Source organism: Pagrus pagrus (assembly GCF_965226575.1).
Source record: "Pagrus pagrus genome assembly, chromosome: 8".
In the NCBI taxonomy this organism is placed as follows: domain Eukaryota; kingdom Metazoa; phylum Chordata; class Actinopteri; order Spariformes; family Sparidae; genus Pagrus; species Pagrus pagrus.
Genome location: NC_140192.1, coordinates 6,901,477 through 6,922,205, shown reverse-complemented (window position 1 = coordinate 6,922,205; position 20,729 = coordinate 6,901,477). Strand labels below are relative to the sequence as shown.

Here is a 20,729-nt window from a genome sequence, read left to right as displayed (position 1 = left end):
ATGAAAATACACTACTCAAAATATGCAATAAAAGTCAAATGAAATGTGTTGGGACCCAAAAATATTCAACACAAAAATAAAAATCCAGATATTTCATAAAAAAGGAAGTGAAACACTGAAACAACCCAACATCCCTAACTAATATTGAGTGGTGTATTTTGCTAAAGAAACATCTCTTCTGTCTTTACTCAACAGTTGCAGATATGGCGGCATCTCGCACTGACTAATGACTGAAGATTACTCCACGTTAGCACATCACAATCACAACAATGAGTGGGCCTTAGCACGTTACTACAGTGTGCTTACAGTACGACTGTACCAACACTTCTTACTACTGATCAACAGGCCTGGCTGCTTCTTATTCTGCCCATGAATTAGCTGCAACTAGTTATCAGATTATACAGATTGCATGCAATGAGATGCAAAGCTAAACAACCAGCAGCAGCAGCAGCAGCAGCAGCTCAGCAGGACACCAACAACTGTCAAACCGAAACGTCAACAACGTTTTGACGCTATCGACCTTTTAATCCAGCCTAGCTAGCTGTGTCAATCCACTGACATTACACCGTAACGACTACACTCTGGGGCTAATGGTCCCTACGACGTTATATCAATAAAAACGCAGCGTATCGCTCTCTCCTAGCTATAAAGGTCACCGGTTGTTCAGAGGGAAACAGCAGCGGGTACCGTCCGGTTCGCTTGAGCCGGGCGCGGGGGGGGGTGGCTGGCTAACCGTCAGACACACCGCCGTCCGTTAACGTACCGTACGTTAGTCAGTCCCAGTCTCTCCCGAGGCCGCTCACTGAACCAGCAGCCGGATGTATCTTCGCCGTGTGGTCATACGAGTTGTTGTAAACCTACATGAGGACAGCTGGGCTTGTACAATGGTGCTGAAATCCTACTGAGGTAGCACCTTGTGTTGCACTGACGCCGATGTTACACCTCCGTGACGTGGAGGCTCTCTTCCTCCTTCGTCTCTTCCGGGTTGCGACGACAGGACGAGAGCGTGCACAGCGTGACGTCACTCCTCCTCCTCCTCCTCCTCCTGCTCTCCTCCTCAGCATCTTTCAGCAGGTGGATGGGTTTTCACTTCAGTCTTCGCTGGGTGAATATCATCAATAAACACATCATATTATTAAAATCTACTCTGTCTTTACTGACTTATAATGACCACGTTTTCCAAAATCCATAAACTCTTTACTCACTCATGCTCCATAACCTGAAAAACCACTAGCATATGTTTGTTTGCAGCACATTTTTCAAAACTGTCTTGTTTTTAGTTTTAGAGAGGGAGAACTAGAGCAATCACAGTACATTATAAGTGACTATACTAAACATGTTGTTGTTGATGAAGGTGCTCAGTCATCCAGTTCATGGTAACTCTTATTCTAACTTAGAATAAACATGTTGTTGGTATTGTGTTGTGAACCTACAATCATTTAGTCACCTTTGTATTTATACAAGCTGAATATTTACCATATGTTCTGCTTTGTATATCCATCAATGCAGTTAATTGATGAATATACAAGTATGGTAAATATTCAGTGATAATCTTGTGAGGTCACATACACAATCTGCCGCAGGAACTTATTATCAGTCCATACATTTGATTAAAAAGTTATTATTTCCATCCCTTGAATAGCAGTAACAATATTCATCCAGTCAGCTGTGTTGCTGGCAGCTAATAATATCTTTAGTAGGTATTTATCTTGGGCCAAAAGATGAAATAAGAAATAGATTGTCGTAAAAGAGCAGTCAATTCCATCACCAAATATGTTTTGTATTGCTTGTGTTACCTCCTGCCAATGTGACCGAATGGCTGTGCAGCCCCAGAATATGTGGAAATGATCTGCAAGCTGTTCACCACATTTCCTCCAGCATAAACCTCTTTCCATCACACCTGTCTGTGCACTTTTTAGCTTAAGGGTTACAAAATATCTAATCAGATTCCTCCAGCAGAACTCTCTCCAGAGGCCTGAACATGTGGAAGATGAATGGATAGAACAAATATTGGCATTTTTTTCACAAATACATTTCTATATGCAAAAATACTAATATATATTTTTCATACATACATGAAAAAAGTCTTTATGTTGAATTTTTACTTGATATTATATGCTGTGGCCATGCATTGTAACTATATACTGTATACTGTATATATAACCTATATGAAATATGTACATATATTACAAGAATATATGATAATTTTCTTTATATATGTACATAATCTATGAATATATGTATAGCTTGTGTATTACATTTATACACATATTTAAGTTTTGTATAAATAAATATATGCGACATGTATGCCAAAATATGTCATTTACATACACAAACAAACATAAATATTTGTATAGGTTGACATATATGTCAAAAAATGACATTTCTAGTAGGTTTGGTATATGGTTTGTATGTAATATTATTAATTGAACATTTATTAATGATAGTTATTATAAAGTGTTACCACATAAAAAGTAAAGTGAGGCAGCCAAAGATTACATTTAAAATGTGATTTGGAAAATAAATAAATGCAAAAATTGCATCTGGAAAAATATAAACGGGCAGTGGTCAGTCATTATGTTGCATACAGAAGTTAGCTGCAGAATTTGCAAAGGTACGTAACTAGCAATGTGTAAAGACAGCTCCAGAGCATAATGAATTATCTCCTTACATTTCAGTAGCCTACACTATTGAACTATTTAAAGAAAGCTCAAGATTATAGTTGTAAAACACTTTCACAGTGCTAAACATGTAAATATGGAAGCTCTGTTGTAAATGTGTGCATTGCTTGGAAGACAGACTTTCTGAACTTAAAGAATTGTGCAAGAAATAACAGGGAATCTAGAAAGACAGTTGACTGGCATCAAACAGCGTTTAGAGGCTGTGATTTCTGCAAAAGGTTGTTTGACAAAATGGTAACAAAAAGATTGCCGCCCGAATTTCTGCATGTCACAGCTGTTAAATTAATCAAAGACGACTATACATCTACGCAGATATGTGAACAATATGAAAGAGACAAAGTGGATTTTAAAAACACACTAGTTTTATTTGATGAAATCCCCACACAGCAAATTGAAAAGTCTAGCGTTTCCAGGAATCAGAGCAAAGAACGACATTTCCAAATCTTTACATACAACACATACAGAAACCCACCACTTACACACCACATCCAAATCCTCTGGAGAAAACAGAGACAAATGCACTGTCGCTAATTTAGAGTTCAGAAAAATTACTGAGAAAAAAAAAAAAGAAGAAACAAATTAGTGTTTAAAATTCACTTTGTATCAAGGGAAAGCCAATTTAAAACCACAAACTAAACTATAAACTATTAACAGTGCAAATTGTCTCGACAGGCCCTATTGTCTGTCTATTCTACAGCCTGTTTTCATAATATTGCACACACATTTATTATACACACCTGCAGAGCCAAACCGTCGCTGACATGCTACAGATCTTTTAAAGTGCTAGCTTGGTATTAGATTGAGAGCCAGCCTGCAAAATATTTGGTTCTAAATTCGTCGCTGAAACGCAGGCTAGGATGCTTTTTTAATTCAAAAACTGCTGTGTATGTTGAGCTTACAAGCCTTTTCTTTAAACAGATTTTCTAAAACTACATACAACTGTGCTGTGACCCCCTAAGTGGAACAAACAGAAGAAAACCACCTTAGAAACAACAACAACGAAAATAACATTCAGCTGTTTGTTCTGTATTTAACAGGAATACATTCTGTGATGGAAAAAAAAAAACGTGAACCTGCCCTGCCATTTTCATAAATGCATAGAGATATTTTTAAAGATGTTGAGATAGTTTTTAAATGCAGGATTTAGGGGTCAGGTCTAAAAGAAAAATATGCACACAGTCACAGAAATCCAATATTTTGAGACTGGAGAACGTTCATGTCCAGCTAAATATGAGAGCATGAATTTATTTAATGTTTTTAACACAAAATGAAACATTTAAACTGACTAATCAAACCAACACCACAAAAGAAAAAGGAGGAAGAAAAGGTCGTTAGTACCATTTGAAAAACACTCCCTTGACGAAGGCAGCCGAACAAGTTTAACATCTGTTTACAGTAACTTCCACCGATAGTGATTACACGTCTGTTTCAAGTCCACAAGCAAAACACCAACTAATAACATTTAAGATGTACTTTATTATTTCACTGAAAATAATATACTCTGGATTAATATGTACATGGAAGTTAAATCAAACATCTCTGACAGATCAGCTTATTATCTGCCATTTAAGAGAGGGCGGAGATATCGAACTGACTGACGACGGACGAAGCTGCAAATCAAAACCAAACTCGTTTCTGTGAGGAAAGGTACAGTAGTTAAGGTTTTCCAGGCCTGACGGAGAGAGGTAGGTAGCATTGGGGCCCCAATCAGGGCCAGAAACCTGAGAAAACGCACACACACCGATTACCCTAACCCCTTCAGAAATCAAAAATATACATGACTGTACAAACAAACCCACGTGCAGGCACATTTACAGTATGCGTCGATACAAAAACCAAGTGTGGTTGCCAAGGAAACAGTCTATCTCAGGTGCTCTCTTAGACTTTAATATCTGAGCTGATTTACTCAAAGCCAATCAACCGCTTAGGTGTCTGTCTGTCTGATAGCCAAACTCACAAGTGACATGCTAAATGCTACACTCCTTGTGTCTTCACTGTAAGTTAAAGGTGGTTTTTATAGTAAAAGCTACAGAACAGTGTGTTTAGTGATAGCACTTGTTGTAAGAACCTGAATAACTGTGTGTTTAAACTGTGTTTAAAGGCTATGAGAGACACAGAGTTGAGTGTTGCACTGAAGCACCAGGAGCCAGCAAGAGCTTTGGCTTTTGGTGACTTTGCAGCTGTCAAACTGAAGTTGACTACAAGTACACGGTGGTCTGGTACCCGGCTGGTTTCGTGATGTTCAAAGTCACATTCGGTGCAAACAGTGAGAGGCTTGTTAATCCAAGTAACTGCTCCAGGAATCATGTGTAAGTTAGTAAAAAGTTGAACGCTTTTGAGAGTGCGACGGACAAGAATGTGCGGTTTACGTCTTTTAAAGTGAAGAAGCTAACTAGGTAGTGCTAAAACGTGATGATTGATAAGTTTATCATGTGCGAGGCTTCTTTCATCATACTGTGCAAAAACAGCTGAATAAAAATTGTGACACGGAGGAAAAGTAGTGTTTTTTTTGTGATCAAGTCAAGAGTAAATAGGTGAGTAACAAGTTATAATGAATACCATTAACTGTTTTAACTTTGACACCAGTGTCTGTGATCAAACTACCTACAGTAAAAACTCACATACAGTATTTATGCGGATAACTATGTCCATAATGCTTGTGCAATGACACCAACATCTGCTTGCAAGAGCAAACTACGATAAGTGAGCCATTCCCTAAAAAAAAAGGCACAAAGGCGCTAGCATTAAAGTAGCTACAAGGCTCTTTCAGGTCCACCAAGATTACATCTAAACCCATGCTGCTACATTTAGACACATAGTTAGAGAAAAGAGCCAAAAGAAATAAACATCACCCGATAATACACACAAAATTAATCTATGAACATAAACCTGGCAAAAGAGGAAGTGTAAGTGTAAGCTCGAAGGCGTTTCATGTTAAAACAATAAAGATTTAAAGTCGCTGCAGACTAACCTTGCAGCCGATTACACGACATTAACAGCTGATCATAGCTGGCAATTAAAACCAGGTCAAAACAATTAACAGACACAGAAGCTTTGGTATGTAGAGAAGACCTTTCACATACCATATACAAGCCTCTGAAGACCTTTGTATGTGGACACTAATATTCAGTGTGTGGATCATACATTATTCATGCCAACTCTGGCAGAGACCCTCATTTCACATTTAGGACCAAACACATTGATCACATCCGCCTCATCTGACCTTCAGAAAAACTTGGATTGTACTCCATTACCCTGTCACTAAAACCTGCCAAAGATCACACAGAAGCAGGTCCTAAAGCATCAACGTACTCCACCCTCCTCAGAACGTCAGTCTCTTAGCCGTTATGAACTCTTCCAGTTGAACCTTGCCGCTGCCCATGAGGCCGAAGGCAGGATACATCGTTCCCGAACAATCCACCTGCCTCTCGTAAAGGCACCTCATGGTGTCGGCGTCGTAAAAATACACCCGGCCTGCGTCATAATCGAGACACACGCCCAGGCGTTGTGGCATGGGAAGCACGCGGTTGCCAGGGTCATTGGCCGCAGTTGCGTTTGCCGAGGAGACGGAGGAGGATGAAGAAGCTTTGGGGATGAAGAGTTTGCCCATGCCCAGGGTGAGGAGGGTGAAGGGCTGGGAGAGCTCGTAGCACGTGTCCTCACTGCCGCTATCATGCCCACTGTCATGGTCATACCTGGTGAAAGGAAGAAGAAGAGAGTTGGGTGGATAGTTTATATCAGGCTGTGTCTCATTTTTGAAACCTATGTCAAAATCAGAGGGTGTGAAACAAAGAGCAGGGGATCATTTCTACATCTTAAGGGGTTTGAATCAGTGAATTCTTGGCAGTTAGCTGATTATCGAAATTGTTAGATTCATTTTCTTTTGTGTTGTTGTGTTTTTTTTACCTACACTTATCCATTCCATTCAAAAATAAATAAAACAAAACAACATCTGGGGGGAAGTGCATACTCAGCCTTCAGATGACCAGCTGTTTATCATCTTGCATGCATTATGTAATTACCATAGAGTTAAAATGTATCTGCGTACATAATGTGTTTCTTTACATGCTTTCCCATGAGCTGATCCATTGAGAAAGCCAGGCTTTGTCTGTGAGTAAGCTCTTTACAGGTTTATACTGGTTCTCTTACATCACAGGATTACATGCGACTCAAACACACTTATTGCTGGACTGAGACTGTTGTGTCTGTGTGTGTTGCCGGTAGGTTTGTAAAAAAAAAAAAAAAAGGTAAAGATTAACAGAATTTATACAGTATGTGTCTCAGTTTCACCAACTGTTTATTGGTTATGGACAAATTGTAAATGATTGCTGTGTGTGCGGTACAGAAGCGTAAGGTTGCACCTACCTTGGGCTGCTCGTATCTCTGGGATTGTGAAACCATTCGATCAGCTTTGAGTCAGAGGCCACTCCGACTTTAACCATGTAGGTGTACGGCTCCACCTTGAAGGCCCAATAGTGTCTGCAAAACAAATGATGCAATTCAATTTCTTACTGCAGGATGGGACATTATGAGGAGTCATTAATACTCTTTTTCTGATCCGTCATCCAATATCCAAAAATCTCATCTCCGTGATAAATGAACAGTAAATGATCAGTCTTTCTGAATGAAGGCTGAAAAGATGGTACAGAAATGCCAGTTTAATGATTCTCCCACCTTATGCTCAAAAATAAAGTCTCATCTTTGCTCCTTCCCTCTTGAATATTTTATACCCAGACAGGATGAGATATTGATAGACTAATGAGCACCATTAAGTTTCCACAGTGTGTGCTACAACCAACCTTGAGCCCACAAAAATGGGGAGGATTTTGAAACCAAAGCGGGGCTTTGGGGGTCCTGCCCACAAAAAATGTGATATTCAAGGGCTGAGTTTTCTGCATTACGGTGACATTTAAATATTCCTTTCTCCATTTCTCTGTCCATCTCTCACTCACTGAGGACGAGGCACAACAGTACAGCAGACCATACACTGCACATTTGCAGAAACAGGTTATGATATGTAAAAGGGGAAGTGTGAAAACATGTCAAGAATCAGGAGAAATATGGGAGAATTGTGACCCATGATGAAACCAGGAGAGGGTTACACTGCCTGCGCTTTACATCGAGGCTCACTGCGCAAAAGTAATTTGTTATTATAGAAAGTTCAGTATTCTTGGCTTACCTTCCCTGAGAGATACCCGTGTCCCCAATGATGTAGTCTAGTCCGATGTAGCTGCCCGTCTGCACACGATCAGCTGCGAGGAGGAAGGCCATGCCTGCTACGTTCTCCACAGTGTCCCGGCGCTTGTTGAGAATGAGTCGCTCGGTACTGAAGCCACACTTGTCGCTGAACAGGAAACCAAAAGCTGTATGTGAAGAGATAGAGGGTGAACGAACCACAGGATAGACAAAAAGAATGGGAAGAAGAGGAAGGTGGAGGAGAAGAAATCAGGGTTAGGGTGAGGATGTGATTTATGTGCTCTGTTGGGGAATAAACAGGTAGGTGACAAGAGCTGACACACGGGGGCGCTATAGCACAATTTTAAAGCCCTGCACAGAGACCTACTTACCATAATCATCATCATCATCATCACACCATGAAGAGCCTAATGAAACACAATCCACATTTCCTATATGCAGCTGCCGTTCATATTCGTCATCTGGATGCAATTAAACGCATTCTATAAATAGTTTGTGGGCCAAAGGCCACGATTAACATAATCCACAACACATACAGGCTGACATGATTATGTCCGTTCACTCAACCGTCCCACACAATCTGAGATCTACTGTGGGGAAGACCAGTTCATTTGCAATGTGTCTAGGGGAGTCCTTCCAACAACTAGGCCATGATCATCATCATAATAACAATATAAGCTTGCCTAGAGGGTGACCAGACAACAATGCTGCAGTTTCATGTCAAGTTATGCAGTCAGAATAAAGCGGGAGCCTTCATTCTCATATATAAAAAGGAAGTCAGAAACGTAAGCAAACCTGCTTATTTTTAGCACACACAACATTATAAATATGGGCTATGGTTTCATTTTTAATATTACAACTGATAGCCGTGTTCGTGTTGCAAAAAGAGCCGGTGACATTTGCTCAGCTCTTTAAATTGATGCTTCCAGTCATTTAATAAATAATTAAAGAAAAATTGGGGCAAACATAATTGATGCAGCATGAAATTAGTCCCAAAGTGACTAGATTTTAATTTCACAGCCAGCAGCACCTGGGATAGAAAACTGTGTCTCAACCACAGCCAGACCCTGAAATCTCTGTTCAGCTGCCATCTAAAAAAAAAAAAAAGGGGGGTGGATTTTAATATTAGCTGTTAAGGATGCCGTTTCCATGCTAGGCTGTGAGGGATTGAATGATATCCTGCTCACCGAACGATACAATGTCAAGACTGATAAATCCTCAGAATCAAATCTCTAAGTGCCTACATGTTGTAATGTCATTATAATTTTAAGCAAGGGTACTGATGTGTATCCTCATGCTACGTAATGTTTTGTCTCATTACAGATGCGCAGGGAATCCAACCACTCGGTCTTACACGAACCAGAGAGCACAGGAATGTGGAAGCTGCAGTCACAACACAAATGACGAGGCTTGTGCAGGATTCAAAGGATCAGGGAGTAGCGAGTCATGTATGGATGTGTGACTTTGATGCAGGCTCCTGCCAGGGGAGGGGAAAGAATAAAGTGTGTCAAAACTGACACTCGATACAAAAAACGCCACCACAAGCCCCAGACTTTTACACTCGCAGTGTGTATTATCAGTCCAAAGCGAGGAGGATGCAGTGATTGCCAAGCAGAATATGAATCAAAGAGACACAGTCCTTGACTGAGAGGATACGATTTGAATTCAAGCTCAGCAGATGGTTGAGGCTGATTGCCGTTTTTTAATGAATTCCACCTTGCGTCTGTCAGGCGAGCCTAAAAACGCCAGCAACAGATGCAAGTGCAGGTTTCCCTTCCAAAGCTGTACGACACAATCCACTCCCACACACTGAGACTAAAGCTATGTTGGCTTCAGCCATCTGAAGCGCAGAAGCTATTGCCATGGTGATGAACTGAAACACCATTGTGCTTCATTACCTCCATCGCACATGCCGCAAAATTCAAAAACAGTGAGGCATCTGTCATCTGATAATCTTCCTAAAATGGAGCCCGCTGCAAAACACCCAGACGTGCTCTGAGAAGTAAAGGGGATCGAGGAGCTTAGCTGCTGCCTTGGCCAAAAAGAGGCCCAATAACAGGGGCTGGTTCTCCGATAGTTAGAGGCTTAATCCTGTACATAATAAGTTTGTTAATTAATTAATGCTCTCAGCATTAACAACAATAACAGCTGGATTTGATTGAGCTTAAGAAAAAAAATGTAGACAAAGTTTATCTTTAAATAATTAGCATTTATGCAATTCAGGGACTCAACAACTCCCTTCCTCTTGTTCCCTTTTCTACTAACATCCAGTTTTAAGACTCAAAAGGACAAACCAAGAACACACACCCATCATGGGGCAAAACTTCCTCTCCTCTCAGGCTTACCAGGTGCAGGTGGTGTGTGGAAGGTGACCTCAGGGCTGTAGGGGCTGAACATGGAGTTCCTGCAGCTTCGGACCCTGAAGGCATACAGGCTGTTAGGGTCCAGGTCACACACCACAGTGCTGGGACCGTGCACCCTTTCTGTAGCCCTCCAGACGCCGCTGTCCTCGCCGTCCTCCTGGGACGGGGGCTGGCTCGGGCCTCTGATTCTGGAGGTTAAGAAGATTATAGTCAAGTAACTTTGATTGCCTGTGGACCTACACAGTCCTTTGCTCTTCACTTGCAGTTGTTTCTTTGTATGTTTGCACCCACCTGCGGTATTCAAGCACGTGGTGATCAGTAGGTAGGTGGTCATCAGACAGCCTCCAGCAGATCGAGGCCTCGTTATAGACTTTGCTATTAGATAAGTCGATCAGAGGAGGGTCTGGAACTGGAGAGGAGTGAGAAAGAGCAGAGAAAAGAAAAGAAAACCATGATAACCAGTTAGTTAAACACGCCATCTGCAAGCAAAGTATGCATTGTAAAGAAGTACATCTCAGGTTTTACAGGTGTGTTTAACAGGGAAGTGTTCTGTAATATTGTGTTTGACATGTGAGACATGCAGAAAACAATGCCAGAATTGAGCATTAATTGCATTTTTGTCCAAGTGTTCAAACACAGAACACATGGAAGATGTTAATGCTCGACAAACCACTTCGAACAAGGAATTTCCAGTAAAATCTCTTGTGTCTTAACTATGCTTAGTGTAGTGTTTCAGCTCAATAACTTGGGCTTAAGCAAATGCAGCAGTGTAAGAGTGGCAAAGATTAGATTTGTCAGGATCAGGACTCTCCACTCAGGACAATGGATAAGACCGTCTTGCATAATGGAGCCAGTTAAGAGGTTTTCACATAGACTCCCTGCCAGGAAATGCACTTTGTAAAGCGGCCCCACCACCATCACCACCACCACCACCACCACCACCTCCTCCTCTCTTCCTCTCTTCCACTTTCACCAGCACTTCTTTCATTCTACTTCCTCATATCATTTATTGGCTTTTATCACCTCTTGGTGGCTGTTAGGATTTCAGGAGAAGCATTACCCGCCAGGCTCTTACTTGACCGTTCATCTACATACCAGCAGCACCGCTTCCCATCTGTCCTCTCTCTTATGTCAACAGTATCTGCTCTGTAATGATTCTGTTCACCTCATCACTGACTCTTCTCTCAGCCTGAAGCTCATTTGTCTACAGAAACAGAATCACATTACTGAAACCATGTAGGTCACCGTCTTTCTCTCTGACTATTTTACATACTTCATTCACTCTGCCTGTGATAATTCCTCCTCATCTCCTTTAGAATATTTTCATTCCCAATCCCTCTCTTGTCTAAAGCAGTTTCCCCCCTGCAGAGTCCTCTCTGACCAGTGTCAGCACTGCCGCAGAGCTTTCTGAGCCTGCAAAGTCACTTGGCTAATCCTCAGTCTCCAAAGTCTTTTTCTACCAAGCACATGAGCTCCTTCATGAGCTCATTTCCTCTTATAGCCCTGTGCATATTTTCATGTACTACAGTGCCATGCTGGCAACATCCTGTGTGCGTACATACATTATTAGACTTGAATGGCACTCAGTAGAGTGCATACCTCTGCCAAGGCCCAACAGTCCCTTTTTGTACTCATTCATAGATACCAACCACCTTCTGTTTTTTTTTTAAATCAAGAACCATGTATCATTTCCTGAGAAATTTAAGAAAATGTTGGGGGAAAAGCCCCATCTCGCAACGCTAAAGAAAGCGAGAAAATATCCGGACATCTGGATCCGTCCCTTTATCCAGATCCGCACCAAAAGATAATGTGGTCTATTCTGGGCAGAAACCAATCCTTCATTTAAGTTTCATGAAGGTCCGCTCAGTAGTTTTTGTGTAATCCTGCCGACCAACCGACCAACCGACCAACCAACGGACACTGGCTAAAACAAACCTTCCAACTAGCATTTTATTTGATTGTTAGGGTGTCTTATCATTTTGCCAAGGTGAATGCGGGGCCCAACAATAAGGATTTCCGGGGCAAGTAAAATGCCACCTCAGGCTAGTAAATCTAGCGAGGCAGGTGGTAAAACAATATTTTTTTATGAGGTGAAGCTCAATCAAACATTTCTATTTAGCTGGAAACAGGAGTTTAGTTTAGTAGAACCTCCAATATGTTTTGCGCAGTTCGCAGCAAATTTGAGAGCAAGGCGGAGAAGATTGAACATGACAATTAACTTAAGTCTTAGTTGTTGGTTAATAACCACTAATAAATAGAACTATTTGCTTGTCTGATCGTGCATGTGAATGGTAAGCCAACTCTGTCTCCAATCTTTCATCTTTATCTGTTTACCACTGGGCATTGTCCCTTACAAATAAAGTACAAAACAAATGTTTGAGCCAGTACACTCAAGATTTTCATTCCTTCCTTCTTAACCCCTGAAACAACACATTTCCACCCTCGTGTTGGAGGAGTAGTGAGCAAGAACAATAATGACTTACTGCTGCAGCGGAAAATCACACACAAACAGCTACACTGACAAATTAGATTTTGTGTTTTCACCTGTCTGCACCAGACGGACCAACAGGCAAAAGACCAACAGGGCAATCAGCCACCTCACACAGCAGGCTGCAGAGTTAAATGACTCAGAGGGGGGAAAAAAACACCATTGATCACATACAGGACAGGCTGCTGCCAAGTGACACTGCGGGAAACTGCTTTCTCTAGTGTCCAGTTTCATTCCACCGCTACCAAGGCCAACCAGGCAAAAAAGAAAAAGTGGCAAAGTGATGAGGGAAATATTAAAAAGCCTTTATTATAGTGGCTAAATCATTTTTAAAAAAAGGCAACATGCATTCAAAAAACGTATCTTTTTGACTTTTATAATGATTTCAGCAAGTATAATAAAGGCTCTTTAATATTATCTTCACATCTTATATTTGAAGTGTCCAGATTGCCGTACTCCGTTTTTTCCCCCCCGTTTTTCAAGAGCACCCGACACATTTCTGATCCACTCTGGAGCAACCACACCTCTCTTCTCCACACTTGATTCTGTGCCTGCGATATCTTTGAGAGGAGGTGGAAATAGTTGAGAGTTGAGAGCGCTGTTCTCAGCCTGACATTTTGCAGGAAACTCCTATTTAAAATGGAGGACAAGTGGGCATTTACACTTGACAACACTGTCTTTCAGAGCCTCTTGAGAAGCAGAGTATGGGGTCAAAACCCGCAGCAGGGCCACAGCTGGGTTAACATGGGAGAGCACAATCACACAGTTATTCAAGAGGGAACATATGATGAGAAAACATGAAGAAGCGGTAGGCATTGACCAAACGCCAACACATACAGATTTATAAACCAACAAGATGGCTAACTAACTTATTAGTTTCCCGTATAATGGATGTACAGTATAAGAGTTTAGGGGAACTATCCGGAGATCCTACAGTGATTCTTCAGTGCTGAATCATCTGCCAGGTCTTCAATTTAATTAATGCAGTGTATAAATGCCTCTGCAGCTTCTTTTCTCTCCCTGCACTCAGACTGAGAGCATCGTCAACTCCCACAGGCCGCAGAGATAAAAGACACGCATCAATATGACTGCCACCCAACAGCTGCATGCAGCACTTTCCAAAAGAATGCCACGGTGATTCGTTTAGGTACACGTTTAGTCTAAAGAAGCAAAATAATGACTCTTCAGTCATTTTAAAAAACACTTTAGACTGAAAGCCTAAAGATGATGACTGAGTAAATGATGTTTATATGTTGTTTCGAGCTCTCTTGATGTCTGGGACCGCAGTTATGGATGTACAGTGCGAACAGGAGGGGGCTGAGCACACAGCTCTGGGGGGCTCCGGTGTTGAGCACTGAAGTAGAGGACGTGTGACTACCAAGCTGAACTGTCTGGGGTCTGTTGGTGAGGAAGTCAAATATCCAATTGGAGAGTGTGGTACCCAAACCCAGAGTGTTAAGGGTGAGATTGTATTTAAATGCTACAAACAGCTGTGTGATGTAGCTGTTCTTGTTCTCAAGGTGTGTGAAGACCGAGTGGAGGGCAGTGGATATGGCATCTTCTGTGGATCTGTTGGTTCTGATTGCATACTTGTGGAGACAATAGAGCTATAAAATAATTTGAGGATTGGGAAAAGTAGATTTTTTTCCACTTAAACTGTCAACAACACAAACACCACAAAAAAGAAGAGAAAACTCTTCAGCAATAACAAAGACTATTTCAGGTTTAAAGTTCAAAAAAGTCCTGTTCGTAGTATAAACCTGAACCAAACTGATGTTTACGAGGAATTGCATGTTAGGTTTTTTGCTAATTTAGACCTTGATTTTTCAGAAATGTGTCCTATGAATAGTTGAGGATCCATATTCAGTCTTTGAGGCAGCAAAGGACTGCTCAAACATTTCAAAATGTGGTTAAAATGAACACGTTGTCCATCTGTAAGTATCAGACATTCTTGGACACATTTATTTAGTAAAGCATCTACTTCATTAAAGCTATGAACTTGTTCAATGATTATATAACTGTTTCTTCTTTTGATGATTCATACAGAAAGCGGTGCGTGTCTTGTTGATTAGTATAGACAGAGCCAACTTTAGCCTCCGAAATAAATCTCACATCACTGATTTCAAACAAACCGATGTGGCTGCTCTCCAGTGCAGCAACAAAAGCCCACAGCCACAAACTCAAGTCACTCACAGCTTTGTTTGTCACCAACGGTCACTGAGACAACTGTCAGTTGATCCACTTGGGGGATAATGGCTCAATGCCAGAGACACTTATGCTTTGTCTCCAATGTCAGCAACGTTTAAGCTTTCAATAATTTTAACATCTTTTGGATGTTGAGGTCTGGAGGCAAAAACTGTCACTCAAATCTAAAGCGATGCACTTTGTACTGACGTCGACCGGTTTATCATTTTACGTCAGACTCTTCTTTCCGGGATGCCCCAAACATCTGACACCAGTCAACAACCAACTGTCACTACGTGCAACAATGATGTTAAATACTGCTCTACCCTCACAGTCATTGACACACATAATACTGTCAGGTTAGGCATTTGAAACAAGCCTCAACCAGATGCAGCCAAATGACACAAACCATCACTCAGTAATATGACCGTCTCCCAAATGAATCCCATCATCAAGCAGTTTAGGCAGGAATGTGAGTACGGTGGATCCAATATAAACACCTCACTCTAGTAAGCATAACGTTTCTCCAGCTCTAGTTTATACAGGGAATCTTAGACACATTAAACACCTTAATCTGACAGTAATTATCAAAGTGTTGAGTTAATGTTGCAACACGTCCATCAATCCAGCCGCTTCATGACAGGTGTTGATGTTCGTCACCTCGTGAAGCTCTGACTTAACTTTCAGTCATTATCTACTGTTCCTTATTTAGACATTTTGGCAGTCTGCTCAGTTATCTGCAGACGTTTGATCTTTGCTCCTGGAAAAATGTATTGATCGTCTGTGATGTCTCAGTTCTCTTGCCGATTCTTGAAATAAAGTCAACAGAAGTTGCTGTCTGTACTCTGAAAAGCTCTTTTCCAGCACATTTTGGGAGTGTCAAGTTTGCATCAGAATCTGCTTTAACATGTTTCTTTTCCCGTCTCATAGCGCGACGTCTGAAATAGCGTGGAACAATCCCTCCAGTTAGTTTTCTTGACAAAAGGAAGAATTCAGTAAAAGAAGCATGTATGGGAAACCTCTACCTGAGCGATCCTTTATAAAACAATCCTTTGTAAACCAGCAGACCAGAAAAAAAGGCCTCACAGAGACCTAAAAACCACTTTGAGCATGTCCAGAGTTGTTTATTCAATTTAGAAGATTCCCACAGCTGCCCTCTGACCTCTTAGCACAGCACAGTTCACAGGGCAGTGCATGTGACGGACAGGTGATATGGGCTTATTTAGATCCTCGTTTAAAAGAGCAGGCTTATTTTGTTAAACTAACTTTCCTAAAATGGCAAAGCTCTGTGATCCAAAGCCTGTTTTCTCATGGTGTAGAGAATACATGAACAAAGACCTTTCTTCATTTTCAGACATGAGTAGATGAGTCGTATCTCGTTGACATGAAGTCATGGTCACTTTTTCCAGCCACTTTGGGTCAAGCTCTCGTTACAGCTTGTCCTTTAACACAGAGTCTCGTCTGTGAGACACGATGTGTGGAAACAGTGGAACAATGTATGAGAACAGAGACCCCCTTTAAAACAGGAGGTCACAAAACAGCCTGCAACCATTTCAGGATTCAACCTGATTTCTTTTGTATAACACAGTCGCAGTAAATACTGTATGTTGGGAAATAAAACACGAAGCCTGATTCTCTTTAGCTCACTTTCATTTTCATCTTACACCATTTAAAAAAAATGATAAATCAGTTTTACCTCCACCAAAGCACATCTCTTTGAGCAGAGTTTCTTCTCTGGATGTGTCCAGCACAAACTCATCGAAGCAGGGGTCAGCCGAAGGGTGGAAGGTCCTCAGAGACTCTGTGGCTTTCTGGATCCTGAAAGACAAACAAGGAAGCGAAACGTGATAAAATATTTTTAATGGAAGCTTATCTTGGCATATAATTCAATTTTGCACTCTAGCGCCATTTCTGTGATTGTAATTTTATTTATATCGACTTTCATAAGTGAAAAGAGGATTAAAATCATGTCAACGGCCGAAAACTGTGCAGACCGGGGTCATGCTCCTGAGAGTGAAAAGGTTTACTGATTATCCAAAGCTGCTAATGGAGATCAATTAGTCAGCTCAGAGCAGAAGACACTAATACACAGTCACTTGACTGGACACTGCGGCATGAGGCTTTCCTCAACTGCCCTTTAGTTTGGTAACCTCTGTGCACGTGGCGTTGTGTGTTCCTGACACACTCCAGTCACCCAAACACATAATCAGATTGATGCGCTCAACACTAAAATAAAACAGAACAGATCACACCTAAGAAATCCACTGAGAAACAGGACGACACCGCCCATGCTCAACCGTATGGTGGCAACGCAAAATGAATCATTACAGACTTTATATAATCGAGTTCAGCTTCTGGAGTTTGTAATGAATTTATAGCGGGTGATTATTACTCAGCCGCTTAATTATTAATTTGACAGTCGAGTGCAGTTTATAGTCAGGATATTAGTGGCGATAGCTGAAGTGCTGGCTCACCTTCCTGTTATTAGAGCGAAGGAGGACAACTTCAAGACACCAGAGAGACGCTTAAGTGCACTCTTCAACTCTAAATTACTGTGTTCCCAGCGACTACAGAGAGGCACTTTAAGATTTTAAATATCATTTTACAGTCGTACTACAGTTTATCGACACATTTCCTGGTATGTTTTTAGAAGTCAGACATCAGTAATGTCTATGAAAGTTATTCAGATTGATTGTTTTTTGGGGGGATTTTGGTACTTGTAGTCATAATATTTTGATTGCGAAGAAAAACCCCCAGAGAAAATTCAGAGAAATTGAATAAAAATGCATTTCAAAATACTACTAATGATGTGACTGTCAGTGTCAACCAGCTCTACCTGATGTGCAGCTGCTTTGCCGTTTGTACAAAGCAGGACTGATCCGTCTCTTTCAGCACCTCCTGAGCGTAGCCCACTAAACCACTGTTCTCCAGCATGCCCTGGTACTCCTCCACCTGGGAAATAAAGTAAGGGTACAGGTAGGGTTACGTTGAGTGAAGGAAACCTGTATATAGAGGGTAAGTCAATAGACGTAGGATTCAGTCCTGGTTTTTCGTACCTGGGCCTTGAGGTGGTCCAGGCGTCGGTTTCGTGACTGTTCAATGGACCTCAGCATCTCAGATTTCCTCTCCTGCAGAGTCTCAAACAGACGCTCAAAGTGCTCGTTGGCTTGGCGCTCTGCTAGCTGGCCATTTTCCTTTAAGAAGAAGATCATTTTGTAAATTTATTATCAATTTCACACAAAGCAAATCAAATGATCTTTTCATATACTTCCTCCCAGTATTGAGACAAGGGACACACCGTACATTAGCCACATTTCTAGGTAATGTTTGACGAAGAAGAAGCTTAAAAGTTAGCATTACACAACTGAAGTACATAGTTGGGACTACTGATCTTTCTCTCTGAGGCGTAGGTGTATTCAAACATTATGCATTTAAAACCAGCATCAAAGCAAAAGAGGAACAACTTCAGTGGCTGAAACTCTGACGTGCATGAGAGACACTACTAAGCAAATCTTTTGTTTCCTTGTTTGCATACTGTTTGTTTAGTGACCTTCCTTTTTTGTACACAGAATGTGTATTTGTTTTTCTCGACTTCAAAGATCTATGTAGAGGAATTAACACATGCTCCTTGCAATGTGATCTTTTGGTTAACATAAAACAAAAATTTAAATTAAAAAAAAGGACAATTCATGTATCGAGGAATTCAAAATAAAATATAAACTCATGCTGGAATATTTTTGGAGCGAGAAAAGTACATCCTTTTGAAGTGAAGAAGGCTGCTGCAGTCGTCGCAGCGTGACTCAGCTCTCTCACCTCAGTCTGATTGATGAGCTGCTCAAGATCTGTAATCTGAGTCCTGACCTGGTCCTCTTTGCTGATGAGGTAATGGATACTCTTGGCCAGCTTCTCCTGTTGAGAGAAAAGATCAGCAGGATGTAAAGTGAGTTTAATACAGCCTTCAAAAACTCGAGTACATCCACAGTGACACAGCACTAACATGACAAACAAGATATAACTTACACGACTGTTACAAAAAACACATGCATAAAAAAAAAAAGTGTGGGATTTCTCAGTTTCTACTCTTGGACACGTGTCACAACACTTTCTCCTCATCTTTATGTTGCAGCTGCATTGTGAATATCATATTTCCTGATTGATTACGTGTTACTGTCCTGCATGGCCCTGTATGACGCAGCGTTAGTGCCTGTTTCAGTAGCTGCAGCAAGTCAAACAACATTCGCTGTAGTATCACAACAAGATGACAGTACATTTCTGCTTAAAGCAACTGAAACCCACACCACTTCCTGGCTGGCGAAGGCTTCCCGGTCTGTTCAGGACATCCGATACATTTATTTGAAGGTACAACCCACACAAAATGATGAGGAACAAGAGGTCTCATTAAATATGAAGCACCACAGTGTTTGTGTCAACACAGACAGGACGACTCAGTTTCACACAGATTCTGCCTCGACTTGCTGAACCACCAAGCGAGACAAACCGTAAAAACGAGATGAAATTACTGGTCCATATATTTCCCTCAACACCTATTCTCTTAAAGTTATGATGCGTCTTTGTGTTGGCTGGAGCTGTCATAGCAACCAAACAGTCCTAAAACACAGTCCCCAGACATTATTGTCTCCATATAAAGCTAAACCAAACACTCAAACTGATTGAACTTAATTCTGCTAAGTGGCAAAAATCTGGTGACCACACGCGATGCCAATTAGTTTTAACGCTGTTAGCAAGCCTGGCTTCCAGTTTCCAAAGAGAAGAGATTGATATCTACAGTCTGGTGCATGCCAGCACAGGTACAGGTCAGGCATTAATTTTACAGCAGGAGATGAAAACCTCAGCACCCAACAAAAAAAACAGCTCGAAAGCTTTTTTTGTTGAATAGTTGAGCTACCAATCAGCATTAATCCCACTGAACGGAAAGCTGTTACCCACCGAAAGGCTTTTACTTAGTTTCAGGTAATTAAATGCAGTTTTATAAGTTTAGTGACGCGAGGCTGAACTCAATCTGCATTGAAGGGATCCTAATGTAAACTTAAAGGAGACCCAATATGCATTTTCATTTAATTTTTTTCCTTCCCCTCAGTGATTTATAGGTTATTGTGCATGTAAAAGATCTTGAAAGTTTAAAAGGTCAACAGAAGTTCCTCTCTCCCACAGAAAACACTGCTCCTGAACACCTCATCATGACATCACACTACGTCACTATGTCACACATTTGCATGATTTATACTTAGCAGCTAGTTTGGTACGCAAGAATTGATTCAGACGAGCTGCTCTGTTGTTGATAGCGGTGGTGGCTCTGGCGTGTGTGAGCTGACCAATCAGAGCAGACAGGAGGAGGGGCCTTGAAGAGGGGGAATACGGTGCTGCAACACTGGACCGTTTTTGGAGCACTGAAGCATGTAAACCTATTATAATAGTAACCCAAAATAAAATTATGAACTTGAAGATGAGCGTAATGTGTCTCCTTTAAGATAATAATCATATTCTAAAGGAGGGGTTTAGTGTCAAACGACAACAAAGCCAGAAGTACAATTTATAACCTGCTGATCGTCACAAAATAGCGGAAAATCTGAGCTCCAAGGCTGCTTTCCTTGGCAGCGACTCCATTTCAAGTCTTTGTTAACAGTGGCATTGGGTTCAAACTCAGTTTAATCCTTGTTATCATAAGCCAGTATTACGTTAGACTGCAAATTACTCATTAGTCAGCACAGATAAGAACAACACCACAAAATACCAGTGTATTCAATTGAAACCCACGGGTAACTGACATGTCTTTTCTCAGAGCGCAACAGAGCCTGA

The 20,729-nt window shown here is 41.2% G+C and overlaps 2 protein-coding genes across 7 annotated transcripts in view; both read right to left on the bottom strand.

Moving 5' to 3' along the window:
- Positions 1 to 978, bottom strand: part of ccser1 (coiled-coil serine-rich protein 1) — a 121,994-nt gene extending 121,016 nt beyond the window's left edge. Inside the window, exon 1 of the mRNA XM_084358848.1 lies at positions 764 to 978. The gene's annotated coding sequence lies outside the window, so the exon portion shown is untranslated. The remainder of the gene's footprint in view (positions 1 to 763) is intronic.
- A 2,043-nt stretch (positions 979 to 3,021) lies between these two features.
- trim36 (tripartite motif containing 36) overlaps positions 3,022 to 20,729 on the bottom strand; it is a 33,114-nt gene continuing 15,406 nt past the window's right edge. For all 6 annotated transcript variants that reach the window (XM_084360740.1, XM_084360741.1, XM_084360743.1 and 3 more), the window contains 9 exons: positions 18,726 to 18,821; positions 17,969 to 18,106; positions 17,749 to 17,864; positions 16,609 to 16,730; positions 10,532 to 10,649; positions 10,223 to 10,428; positions 7,861 to 8,044; positions 7,047 to 7,160; positions 3,022 to 6,376 (listed from right to left, as the gene is read on the bottom strand). In XM_084360740.1, coding sequence (XP_084216866.1) covers positions 6,004 to 6,376; positions 7,047 to 7,160; positions 7,861 to 8,044; positions 10,223 to 10,428; positions 10,532 to 10,649; positions 16,609 to 16,730; positions 17,749 to 17,864; positions 17,969 to 18,106; positions 18,726 to 18,821 — 1,467 coding nt within the window. In that variant the 3' untranslated portion in view covers positions 3,022 to 6,003. The remainder of the gene's footprint in view (positions 6,377 to 7,046; positions 7,161 to 7,860; positions 8,045 to 10,222; positions 10,429 to 10,531; positions 10,650 to 16,608; positions 16,731 to 17,748; positions 17,865 to 17,968; positions 18,107 to 18,725; positions 18,822 to 20,729) is intronic.